This window comes from Staurois parvus, unplaced genomic scaffold (genome assembly GCF_062004578.1).
Source record: "Staurois parvus isolate SC_StPar_1 unplaced genomic scaffold, SC_StPar_1.0 ptg000178l, whole genome shotgun sequence".
Lineage (NCBI taxonomy): Eukaryota > Metazoa > Chordata > Amphibia > Anura > Ranidae > Staurois > Staurois parvus.
Genome location: NW_028317974.1, coordinates 1,778,809 through 1,792,674, shown reverse-complemented (window position 1 = coordinate 1,792,674; position 13,866 = coordinate 1,778,809). Strand labels below are relative to the sequence as shown.

The 13,866-nt window shown below is 38.6% G+C and overlaps 1 protein-coding gene across 6 annotated transcripts in view; it reads right to left on the bottom strand.

The window, feature by feature from the left end:
• SYK (spleen associated tyrosine kinase) overlaps positions 1-13,866 on the bottom strand; it is a 189,887-nt gene that overhangs the window by 59,632 nt on the left and 116,389 nt on the right. For all 6 annotated transcript variants that reach the window (XM_089677147.1, XM_089677146.1, XM_089677143.1 and 3 more), the window contains one exon: positions 289-427. In XM_089677147.1, the coding sequence (XP_089533273.1) occupies positions 289-427 (139 nt within the window). The remainder of the gene's footprint in view (positions 1-288; positions 428-13,866) is intronic.

Here is a 13,866-nt window from a genome sequence, read left to right as displayed (position 1 = left end):
TAACTCTACCACTAATAATTATTTGAAATAAACTACTTATAGAATGCCATTCCATCTTCCTCCTGCTTCATAACTTACCTTAAACCCTTCACATTCAGCCCTTACATATCCAGAATCCAATGTTACCCTAAACATTTTGGTGTTTCTTCTTTTTTGTCTGTAAGTGATTTATCACAGCTTTTACACTATCTCAGTAATTTCTTGATGTCTGTTTTGCCCAATATATTTCCTACTTTTAAGGAAAATAAAAAAATTAAAGAATGTAATATAAGTAAAGAGATATCATACCTGCCATAAAGTATCAAATTTCTTCCCTTCTGGTATTGACAATTTTCCAGTCTTATCCCGGTCAATGCGATAATGTGAAATCTTTCTATCATTCAGCAAACACAGAGCATACGATCCATTATTGTCTCTTTCTCTTATTCTAAAATGGTAAAAACAAAATTAGTGCTTAGTGGACTATATGTTCAATAAAGTTACACAACTTAGTAATGAATGCTTCAGTCACGGTCCTTACCAGTGTATACAGAAACCCAGTATCTAATGTCCCTTTTATATAGTAGATATAATAAAGTCCCCCCTTCCTTTGCATTTTACATGCTGAGCCCTGTGTAGGTAAATCTATAGCATTGCAGTTTGTCCTTTAAGATATAATGGCACTTTGTGAGTGCTAATATATATGAAAGCATGGGCTCCCCAACAATTCAACTTCCCATCACAGGGCAGATTTAAACTAAATAAGGAAAATGAGAACATACATGGAGTTATAGCAACAAATCAGTCCGCTTGTCATGTGATAGGAACATTAAAGTAGAATTCTAGCATAATCTAACATACAGTCAGGTCCATAAATATTGGGACATCGACACAATTCTAACATTTTTGGCTCTATACACCACCACAATGGATTTGAAATGAAACGAACAAGATGTGCTTTAACTGCAGACTGTCAGCTTTAATTTGAGGGTATTTACATCCAAATCAGTTGAACGGTGTAGGAATTACAACAGTTTGCATATGTGCCTCCCACTTGTTAAGGGACCAAAATTAATGGGACAGAATAATAATCATAAATCAAACTTTCACTTTTTAATACTTGGTTGCAAATCCTTTGCAGTCAATTACAGCCTGAAGTGTGGAACGCATAGACATCACCAGACGCTGGGTTTCATCCCTGGTGATGCTCTGCCAGGCCTCTACTGCAACTGTCTTCAGTTCCTGCTTGTTCTTGGGGCATTTTCCCTTCAGTTTTGTCTTCAGCAAGTGAAATGCATGCTCAATCGGGTTCAGGTCAGGTGATTGACTTGGCCATTGCATAACATTCCACTTCTTTCCCTTAAAAAACTCTTTGGTTGCTTTTGCAGTATGCTTTGGGTCATTGTCCATCTGCACTGTGAAGCGGCGTCCAATGAGTTCTGAAGCATTTGGCTGAATATGAGCAGATAATATTGCCCAAAATACTTCAGAATTCATCCTGCTGCTTTTGTCAGCAGTCACATCATCAATAAATACAAGAGAACCAGTTCCATTGGCAGCCATACATGCCCACGCCATAACACTACCACCACCATGCTTCACTGATGAGGTGGTCTGCTTAGGATCATGAGCAGTTCCTTTCCTTCTCCATACTCTTCTCTTCCCATCACTCTGGTACAAGTTGATCTTGGTCTTATCTGTCCATAGGATGTTGTTCCAGAACTGTGAAGGCTTTTTTAGATGTCGTTTGGCAAACTCCAATCTGGCCTTCCTGTTTTTGAGGCTCACCAATGGTTTACATCTTGTGGTGAACCCTCTGTATTCACTCTGGTGAAGTCTTCTCTTGATTGTTGACATTGACACACATACACCTACCTCCTGGAGAGTGTTCTTGATCTGGCCAACTGTTGTGAAGGGTGTTTTCTTCACCTGGGAAAGAATTCTTCGGTCATCCACCACAGTTGTTTTCCGTGGTCTTCTGGGTCTTTTGGTGTTGCTGAGCTCACTGGTGCGTTCCTTCTTTTTAAGAATGTTCCAAACAGTTGTTTTGGCCACACCTAGTGTTTTTGCTATCTCTCTGATGGGTTTGTTTTGTTTTTTCAGCCTAATGATGGCGTGCTTCACTGATAGTGACAGCTCTTTGGATCTCATCTTGAGAGTTGACAGCAACAGATTCCAAATGCAAATAGCACACTTGAAATGAACTCTGGACCTTTATTCTGCTCATTGTAATTGGGATAATGAGGGAATAACACACACCTGGCCATGGAACAGCTGAGAAGCCAATCGTCCCATTACTTTTGGTCCCTTATCAAGTGGGAGGCACATATGCAAACTGTTGTAATTCCTACACCGTTCACCTGATTTGGATGTAAATACCCTCAAATTAAAGCTGACAGTCTGCAGTTAAAGCACATCTTGTTCGTTTCATTTCAAATCCATTGTGGTGGTGTATAGAGCCAAAAATGTTAGAATTGTGTCGATGTCCCAATATTTATGGACCTGACTGTACAATTTTTCAGGATAAGCTTTCAGGTGTACCCCTTCTTAAAGGTCCAAGCAGCACTAATGCACAACGTTTTAGCAGAATGTTAAAATAAGACAATCTCTGGGGGAGAAAAAAAACAAAAACAACAAATGTACACAGAAATGGTAATTAAACTAGCATAGTTAGTGAGGTAAGACAGAGAAGGAGCTATAGACAGGGGGGAGACAGTCACAGAGAGTGTCTTTAAACTGTTGGATAGTGATTTAGAAAACCCAGGTCTAGAATTAGGCCATTATTATTTGTGTCAAACAGAACTATCATTCTTAGTTCGAAAGTTTTCCTTTTCTGAATAGTTTGGAAATTTTCCTTAAGAACTAAGACATTGAGATCTTCCATAGTGTGGTCTGGTTGTGAGAAATGATGTCCCAGAATGATGAGCAGAAACTGTCTTCCTTATGCTCCTTGATGGTGTGCCTATGCAAGTTCATCCTTTTTTGTAAATTTTGTTCTGTTTCGCCAGCATAAGATCTTTTGATACATTTTTTGCATTGGATAAGGTACACAACATAACTGGAGGTGCAGCTGTATGGTCCGGTGATATTGAAGGTCCCCTTTGAGTATGTGACACTTTTAGATAGATTGATTTGGTTGCACAGTTTGAATTTTTTTATTGCAGGGTTTGCTGCCATTATATGTGACTTCATTATCCAAGTGGAGTTTCCTGTTTATTAGTTTATGTCTGAGGTTAGGTAATTGTTGGAAAGCCAGTATTGGGGGACACTATTAGAGCATCGTCCTCTGTTATAATGGGTTGTAAATCTTTGATTGTCTTTCTTATCCCTGGATTATATGTGGTTACTAGAGGTACACTTAATTGTTTTTTTCTTCACTTTGTATTGGAGTAGATTTTTTCTTTGGGTTTTCAAGGTCGTGTTTATTCCGGTGTTGATGGTTTTGTTCTTGTAACCCCAGCTTATGGAAGGAGTCTGCTAGTGTCCTGAGATGTTTATCTCTGTCTTCCTGGTCTGAGCATATTTGGTGATATCTGATGGCCTGGCTGTGTATGATGGCCAGTTTAGTGTGTTGTGGTGAAAATTGTAACTATGAAGATCGTTACATCTGTCAGTGGGTTTCCTGTATATAGGTGTGTGCAGCTTGTCATCTCTGATGTGTACTTTAGTGTCTAAGAAGTTGACATGTGTGTTTGAATAGTCCATTTTTAGTTTGATAAGTAAAAGTTGTTGATTAATGAATAAAATTGTTTTAGATTTTCTTCACCTTCTGTCCCTATAATTAAAATATCAATAATATAGCAATAGTATCTGTATGGCTTTTGTTGTATACTGTTCAGGGATTTTTCCTCTAGGTCAGCCATAAATAAATTTGCATACTGGGGTGTCAGTTTACTTCCCATAGCAGTACCCATATATTGAAGATAGATGACATTATTGAAAGTGAAGTAGTTGTGTGTAAGACTGAATTCAATGAGCTTTGTAACATCCTCAGTGCTGTATTTATGGTTTGATGTGGATGATAAGAATCTTTGACATGCAGCCAACCCATCCTTGTGAGGTATGTTACTGTACAGAGATTCTACATCCATAGTGACTAGAATTCATCCCTGGCCATGCGGGATCTGCTGCATGGTAGGGGTTGGGGAAAGACCTGGCAACCTACCCTGTAAAATAGTTGCTAAGAGAATTAATGGAAAAAGTCACTTACGAGTGACGTTCCATGCAATTGCCAAGGTTCAGATACAACTGAATGGATAGATAGATAGATAGATAGATAGATAGATAGATAGATAGATAGTGACTAGAAGTGTATTTGGTGGTAATTGTATATTGTTGATCTTGATCAGAAAATCTGTTGAATCTTGTAGGAAAATAGCAGTACTCATGTCTATTGGTTTTAATATTTTTTCTACAAGGCCTGATATTTGTTCAGTAAGTGTGTCCATTCCTGTTATGATGGGTCTGCCTTGATTTCCTGGCTTATGGTTGGTAGTGTATTAATGAGACCTTTTAATTGCTTAGTAAAATCCTGGGTCAAATCATAATCCAGTTTTTATAATAAGTAGCATTTGCCAGCTGTCTCTAGTCCTCTTGTATGTATTTGTTGGTACCTGTCACAACAACTGCTCCCCATTTGTCCACTGGTTTGATGGGGATGGCCTTATTATTGCATAGAACATGTATAGCCCTTCACTCCAGTGGTGACAAATTGTTTAAAATGTTCATTTGCTGGGTGGATATCAGGGATGTAACTCGCAGTCTGAAGCTGTCAATATAGGTGTCCAGTTTGGGGTTGCATCCTTGTGGAGGTGTGAAGCTGCTGTTATTTTTTTTTTGTTGCATTCCATTGTCATAGGATTCCTTTCATTACTATGAAAATATTCTTTGAGCCTTATACTCCTGAAGAATTCCTCCATATCTGACAATAATTGTAAATTATTCAGTTTGGTGTCTGGGCAGAATATGAGGCCTTTGGAGAGGACTGGTATTCCAGGTTCTGAAGTTTATGATTTGATAAATTGATAATTCCAAGTTCCTCTGTTATGTCCACATTTTCAGTCAGGTTGGTATTTACACAAGGGATAACTTGGGATTCTGGATTGGATTCCAGGTCACTGTTAGCAAGAGGTATAGATGTGTTGGTTTTATGTTGTTTGGTTTGTATTAAAACAATCTGCTCTTGGTTTTGGAATTTTACTTGCATTTCATTCAGGGCAAGTTTTTGCAGCTGTGTTTGTAAAGTTTTCACTTGATTCTTAATTTAATGCTGGTAGGGTCCAATGATGTTAGCGTTTCAAACTACTGCTTTTGTTTCTTGATTGTTACCCTTCTACAATACAGTTTATGAATAAGGTTATTCTTTAATCTTTTGCTGGTACGTCTGTAAAGTCCTGCTTAAGGAGAGTTCAGTGTATTTGAACAAGTATTTTAGGTTCAGAGACTTTGTGGTATGATATTCCTCTTTTTGTATCTTGAGAGAAATAAGATTTCACTGTTGATTTGTGTTTCTTTTGTGATTAGGTTGGTTAACTGCTTCTTCATGTGGCTATATGCAGAATCTTCCATCTTGCTTGAGTTGATCGTAGTTATATTAGTGCACCTGTGACAGAAACAATTGAGTACTGTCCTTGATATTTTTTTAATTTGCACTAACTTACAATTTCTCAGGAAAAGCTTTGGGGTATACCCCCTTCTTCAAGGTCCAAGCAGTACTAATTTCTTGGTCTACCTGACCTTGGCTTGGTATCAAGAGATCCCCGAACTTTCCACTACTTAATAAATGATTGGGCAGTACTGACTGGCATATGCAAGGCTTTGGTTAACATTTTATATCCCTTTCCATCTTGATAAAGTTCCATTACCTTGTTCTGCAGGTCTTTGACAGTTCTTTTCTGCTTCCCATTGCTCAGTATCTAGCCTGCTCAGTGCACCCATGTGAGAGCTAACACACTCATTGACTATTTGTACACAGACACTAGTTGCAATGTAAAAAGTCACAGATGTGGGAAATTACCCTTTAATTGCCATTTTAACCAGTGTGTGTCACCTTGTGCGCTTGTACCAAGGCCAAACATTCCAGGGTATGTAAACATTTGATCAGTGCCATTTGGGTGAATTCTGTTATCATTATAATTAATAAAGGAGCCAAACAATTATGTGATAATAAATGGCTTCATATGATCACTATCCCTAAATAAAAGACATTTTTTGGCATGATCAGTCAAATTTTCAATACAAATGCAAACATTTCACAATTTATGCCAGGGTATGCAACCTTTTGAGCACAACCGTATATTAATTTACACAAATTTTTATTTAATCAATTATGTGGATAAGAGATTATTTATACTAGCAAGCATAAAGTTAAAACTAAAATATTCCTTCAGTTTGTGTATCTTAGGACAAAATAAGCATATATGTAAATAGAATCCAAACATCCACAACATCTACCATTAAAATCAGAGATAAATGTATGTATGCATAAGGATGATATTTTACTGCTGAGCCTTTGCATCTTATAGTCTCTAAGCTAATTAAAAAGACCTATTGAGAAGCTTTAAATGGTGCCAGAAAGTAAAGTTCATATTCTTTCTTTATCTTTTTATAAGATACAGCTAAAAATGATTCTAATAAAAGTTTGTGCTTTTATAATATGATTTTTAATATACCCTTCTGATTTTCTGAGCTTTCTATCCAACTGGCCAAATAACTGAATTAATCCTTTCATAGATAGATACAAGACATTTATTAAAATTATAGCAGCCAATGGGACAGGTTAGAAAGTATAACCTGATTTATACTGTTGTCTTGTCATAAGCCAGCACTAACCTCCTGATATCTGCACTGCCCCTCTTTCCTCTCAGTTGAAGTGCTAGGTAATTAAGCTAAAATCTCATTCATAGATAAATTCAGACATGACAAGATCCTAGGCCGGGCATCAGTTTTGGGCCATTCTATATTTCTCCTATGATCCCCAATACTTCAGCATGTAGAGACAACACTCTGAAGTATGTTCACAGAGATTGTCGGACATACCTGCTACAGTGATGAGAGCTTGGACCTTGCTCAGGCTATAGAGATTATTTGGTTTGTCAAAATCGCATTTCATAAGTTGGGTCATTTACCATTCTTTTAGACGACATAATAGTAAATTGTCTGGGGAGCAGAGTAAATGGTCTGGGGAGCAGATTAAGCTGACTATACCATTCTTATTCTTCAAGAACTATGCCTGTTTATTTCTGAGGGACCTTATATTGGCTGCTTAAGGGTTAAGAGGTTGCTCCACACTTATAGTTACACGTTTGGCATAATACTTGTTTGATAAATCTAGGTCAAACTGTATGAAAAATGTCTTGTGTATTTCCAGACTAAGAATGGAGAAATGAACTACTATGCAGTATGTTAAAGCATTTATCAGCAGTGGAGCTCAAATATTCCTAGCAAGCCTGATACGTAAGGTGACCAGCAAAGGTGACTGGTCCTGCTAGAAATTAAAAATATGTACCAAATTAAATAACATATTTTGATAGAATATATCAGCATGATGTCTTATTTAAGAGGTAAAGTTTTGCCACTTATACAATGATCACAAAATAGAATATACAATTATACAACATATAAACACAACATAAAGCACTTTATTTTCCTGGTCATAATGTGATTAATTTAAAAAAGTAAATAATCCAAAGGAATAGTTTTATTCCAGTATCTGACTCCGCTAATTTTTTTGTGAAAAAACAGCAATACTGTATATACTAAATTCTGCAAAAGTAGTATAACAAACCCTGGAGAAAAGAGAATGGAAAAGATATATAAGGAGTCCATAAACCATGGGGTTGATTTACTAAAGGCAAATAGGCTGTGCACTGCAAGTGCACTCGAAGCGCACTGAAAGTGCAGTTGCTCTAGATCTGAGGGGGATATGCAAAAAAAAAAACCAGCATTTTAGCTTGTACATAATTGGATTAAAGAAAGCAGCACAGTTTCGCCTCATTTTAGAGCTTTCCCTTGGATCTAAAGCAACTGCACTTGCAGTGCTCTTGAAATGCACTTGCTTTGCACAGTATATTTACCTTTAGTAAATCAACCCCCTTGGATGGCAGTTGGATATGTATGCGTTATCTAAATAATCTCAAATACCTTGGACAACAGGTGGGAAATATAATTCAAGCTTGGTTAGGAATGTCAAGTTCGTTTCACCTGACCCCCTTCACAGCTAATATAAGGATCCAAGAGCAGCTGAAGTCCATGAGCAAAAGAACAATTGTCCCATGTGATCAATGACCAGATCCTAACCCAAAACATTCCTTATGCTCTTATGAAAAATAATATTCACCAGTCCACCAAAGGCCTTATGGTATATAAATGAATTATTAAATAATATAAAAATATTTAAATAAATCCTGATAAATATTAAAATATGATATATTCAACAACAGTGGGGGTTATTTAGAAATCCCCAGGGTATTGGTATAGTATTTATTAGTTAGCTATCAATGACTATGTGATTTGCTGCCACCTTAAAGTGTTAGTAAACCAACAACAGTAAAATCAATCTGTATATGCAGTAAAGCATGCTTGCTATAATCATTGTGGAACCTAAGGGGTAATCCTCTTCATTGTGTCCCCATTCCACTTTCTGATAGAACAAAGCCTTGGGGGCAAGCTGCACATACTAAGTTTGGTGTGTATTGCTAGAGAGTTTTTTTACTTGGGAGAGTTCATGTGATCTGTACAGGGCCAATCGGCACTGTCCAGACAGAGGGTCGGGGGTCCTGCAGCCTCATAGGACAATCAGGGAAGAATGAAAACTCCTCCTACATGCTTTAACCAGTGCTCTGCTGGACACTTATAGAAATCACACAGCTGCTCTAACTGCTGATGAAATGATATTTAGCAGTTTATATTGACTTAAATAATTGCATTTCCATGTTCTGTATACTGTGGGAGACCAGATATAGTGAATGCAGGGTCCTGGGTTTAGTAACACTTTAAGAATAGATTGGAAGCAAAGACAATCTTTAAGACAAAGAAGCAGAAAGGGGCGCAAGGGAGTTACATAGTGCAGTAATTTATTTATTTAATCAGCACACATTAAAACACTCAGTAAGTAATGCATTCACAAGTCTAGGAATGGCGCGTGTGTGTACTAAAATGAATTTTTCTCAAAGGGTATGCGACATCTTAGAGTTAAGATCCACATAGCCATCACTTGGAGTGCAGCATGACAGCCCATGCTGCTAACACACAAGATCACTGATATGTGAATCCAGGAACAACAGTTGAAGATGGTAATCAGCCTCTCTCACTCTTTCAAATCAAAACGAATAATGGAAACATGTTTTGGAGAATAGAACTTCCCCTTCATCAGCCTATCTGACAGCTGCCCCACTGGGATGTATAAAGAGCCTAAACAATAAATTGTGACTTCAAGGAAGAAAAATCAGTCAGTTAAATGACTTGCTTGGGAGATGTATTTAAGCTACAAGTGATGGTATTGAACAGTATGATTTCCCTGGAAATCATAATACAGTATTCTCACATTACATACTGTATTTTTGATGTATAATTGATTTTTTAACTCACATTTTTTAACTTACATTTAACTTAGCTTAAATACAGCAGCAATCTGAATCTAATCTAAATTCATCTCAAACTTGGAAAAACAAAAGGTTTTTAGGTACTGCTGGCTGACACCTTAATTTTTATCCATCTGAAATAGATGTGAATTGAAAGGTAGAACTAGGCTTTGTCTTTGGTGGCATTTTACAGGGGGAGGTGCCTTCCCCAGGCAGAAGGGACACCGTGGGTGTGAGCTGTAGGGCCATCATTTGTTGGGGGACTGCCGACACACAAGAAGGAGGACCGGCTCCAACCCTTCCTTCTCATTCCCGGAAGTGATGCGGGCCACCATTTTGGCGTGCTGGCCAGGTCTGAACATTTGCCCAGGGGTGAATACGAGTGGGGGATGCAGATGGGGGGCTTGCTCCTTGTCCCTCCCAGAACCCAGCTTCCTTAGCTTTGCAATTAGTTACATATTGGGATTAACAAGATACAGTGGATAGTGGCACTGGAAAAGTCAGAAAGGCAGGGGCATGTAACTAAAGGGGCAATATCACAAACAGAAACATGAAATGTTTAGATAATAGAGATATTGTCCAAAGTCCTTATAATGGCAAAACGTTCATGAAGGCTAAGGTCACACAATGTTACTCAGAATGAAGCAGCCAGCTGTCGGAGATGAAGCGTCTCTGCAATGAATATAAACATGGAAAACAGCAGCGCTTTCTAAGTGCAGTAATTTGTAAAAGCAAATTCATTATCAAAACATAGAGCAACTCAAAAAGAGAGGTCTCTAGGCTCACATGTCACATAAAGGCTTATCCTGCCAAAGCATTCTGGACCACTGGGGGCATAGTAATCCGAGACCCGTGTGATCACACTGGTGGTTCTAGGGCTCCAAGCAAACTGAAGTATCCGGAGCCAATCGCCATGACATCACCGGAAGTGGACGTTGAGGAGAGGCAGTCTGGTTGGCGTGCGCTCGTAGCATGCGTGCTCCTTCGTCAGGTCAGGCGAGCCTAGAGACCTCTCTTTTGTGAGTTGCTCTATGTTTTAATAATAAATTTGCTTTTACAAACTACTGCACTCAGAAAGCGCTGCTGTTTTTGCACATTTATATACATATTGGGATTAATCAACCTTTGGCTATTTTGTATCAGTTGACTATGACTTTGAGTTGACTTTGAGTTGGCTATGTGATGATCTTACTCCTTCTCCTGACTTTCATATTTGATTAATATCAGGTAACTGGCTGTTTTGTAGTATATCTATTGTTATCAGAGTTGTTTTTTGGGTTTTTTTTCATATATATCAGCTGAGCCTATTTGGGACTATCACCACTGATTATTAGATTATCATTTTCCCCCTTTTTTCTGGGTGTTTAAGGGCTGTTTCTGGGTTCATCATCCCTTGTATTACATCAGATGTCCCTCTGAGTGTTTTTTCATTGGACTCACATCCTCTCTATTTTATACATGCATCTTTGGTTTCTGTGTACGTAGTTAGCATATCTTATGGATATACTACTTATTGGCTGCATTCACACTTGAGTGTTTTGTAGCTTGAAGCTTGGTGCTCGAAGCTCTAAAAACACTCAAACTTACAAAAATCAATTGCTCGCACGCTCAGGTGTGACCAGGCACCATAGAGAACAATTGATTTTTTAAGTTTGAGCTTTTTTGGAGCTCCAAGCTTTGAGCTTCATGCTACAAAACGCTCAAGTGTGAATGCAGGCTTTGGATATTATCTGTTGTGGAGATTTTGGATATTTATTTATTTATGTTTGTATTTCAGAATATATATGAAGACTCTTTATGATTTAAAATGTGTTGATGTGCTTTTACAGACTGATACTGAAGATATCTGCACATGATGGAAAGTATTTTTTTTCTATGTAATCAATTACTTTTTATATCATGGTGTTATAAATAATTTTCATCTTTTGTGATTAATAATGTGACTTTTTTTTTTATACTTCTGTTATATATTTTCTTGGAACCCATATAAAATCCCATTACATATTTGTACACAATAGTCCTCAACTTAGTAAAAATGGTCAATGGCAAAACAGTTTAACACTGCTAAGACCTTTTTTAGGGTCTGCAGTGTACACTCATTGTGGACACAGCCAAAGCTGCCCATCACTGAATTTTGATGCCGTAATGTAGTGTGCACCAAACCACCACCAACTTATCACCGTATTGCCAAAGATTCCATTAAGTTTAGACAATACACTTTATTAAAAATGTAAGGCAGGCCTAAAAGAAGAAGCAGAAATTATGCACGCAGAGGTAGTAGTTCCGATCTGGATCCGATCCCCTTGAAAAAGTGACAAAATGCATCGGGAAGGAGCTTTTGGATGACTTCACGATGCAATACAGAGCCAGCAATCATCACAGCAGTATTACACATCCTGTCATATGGATCCAGATTGGAAGACACTCTGGTAATCTAACCAATGGCCCTTATGTCAGTTGTGTTATTTGATTTGTATATGAAATTATGATATAGTTGGAGGGTATACCGCTGCAGTTTTATTAGAGCTGACTTCAACGGCACAGCTTCTTCAGATTGCGGAGCATGATTAGAGGCTTTCCATACTTGGTGCGGTCAGGCACCTGTAACATGTGAGTGTGCATTTGGATATGTGTAGTGAAAATAAAAGCTTTTAAGTTTTTTACGCACTGTGAAGCTTTTTTCATTTATGAGGTAAATTGGTGGTGAGAGATGTTTTCTGAGCAAGAGGTAGATCTTCAGTGTCCATTGTGGGACCAAAAGTACAGTTAGACCAAGCATAATAATATGTAAGGTCACACTGTTGGAGGTGAGCAGATATGAGGTGGAGGAATTGTGCACTTTTGCGGTTGGAGTACTTGATGATCACAGGAGGAAGGGAACACCACATATAGAAGATAATTGTTTGGACTTTTATATCATTTATTATTATATGGTTTATTTCATTTTTTCAATGATCACTTTTTCTTTGCACATTTCATGATTTGTAGCGCTGCATTGTTTACACTATTGTAAGCAATATCTTGCCATTCAGACATATCAAAAGTGAGGTTCAGTTCCCATTGAGTCATATAAGGAAGCTTAGATGTCGGCTCAGTGAGAGATGCATACACCGCAGACACTCTGCCCCATTGAACATTCCACGATGGACAAGACATTTCAAAGAGAGTCACCGTGGGAGGGCCAGTCAATAATTTGAGTCTGGGTCTTATAAACGAAACAATTCGGTGATACCGAAATGTTTTGCTAGGCAGCATCTTCAATTTATCCCTAAAATGTGTTAGGGAATATGGTTGGTCACCATTCAAATAATCACTAATGCGCAGGAATCCCTTGTTAATCCACCATTGAAAGTTTAGTGTCCTTTAACCTCTTGCCAACTGCGCTATAGCTGAATGATGGCTACAGCGTGGTTGTCCAGTTCTGGGAGGGTGTCATATGATGTCCTCCCAGAACGCGCCTTCCTGTGCGCGCCTAGAACCACGCACCCGGCGATCTCCGTGATCGCTGTGTCCTAAAGGACACAGCTAATAATGTGATGAGGTAAAAGGCCAATCACAGTGGCCTTTTATCACATGATCAGCTGTGTCCAATGACACAGCAGATCATAGAGTAAATACAGTTGCCAGTTATCAGCAGCACTTTCCTCACACTGTCACAGCATGAGGAAAGTACTGCCGATAACCGGCATTTGTCATAGAACAGATCGGCACTGATCTTTAGGGCACTGATGATCAGTGCCCTGATGATCAGCGCCCAGCAGTGCCACCCACCAGTCCACATCAGTGCTCAGCAGTGCCCCCCATCATTGCCACTCATCTGTGCTGCCTGAAGTTGCTCCCAGCAGTGCCGCCGATCAGTACCCATCAGTGGTGCCAGTCAGTGCTGTCAGTCAGTGCCACCTGTCAGTGCTGCCAGTCAGTGCTGCCAGTCAGTGCTGTCACTAAGTGCCACCAGTCAGCGTCACCTGTTAGTGTCGCCCATCAGTGCTGCCTATCAGTGCCCACCAGTACCACCTATCAGTGTCCATCATTGCTTTACATTAATGCAGCATTATCAGTGCCGTCACATCAGTGCCACCTTATCAGTGCCACCTCATCAGTGCAGCCTAACAGTTCCCATTAGTGCTGCCTATCCATGCCACCTCATCAAAGCCAATCAGTGCTGCCTATCAGTGCAGCCTCATCCATGCACATCAGTGAAGGAGAAAAATTATCCGTTTGCAAAATTTTATAACAGAAACAAAGAAAAACTTTTTTTTTTTCAAATCAAATGTTTTGCTATTTTTTGATTATAGTGCAAAAAATA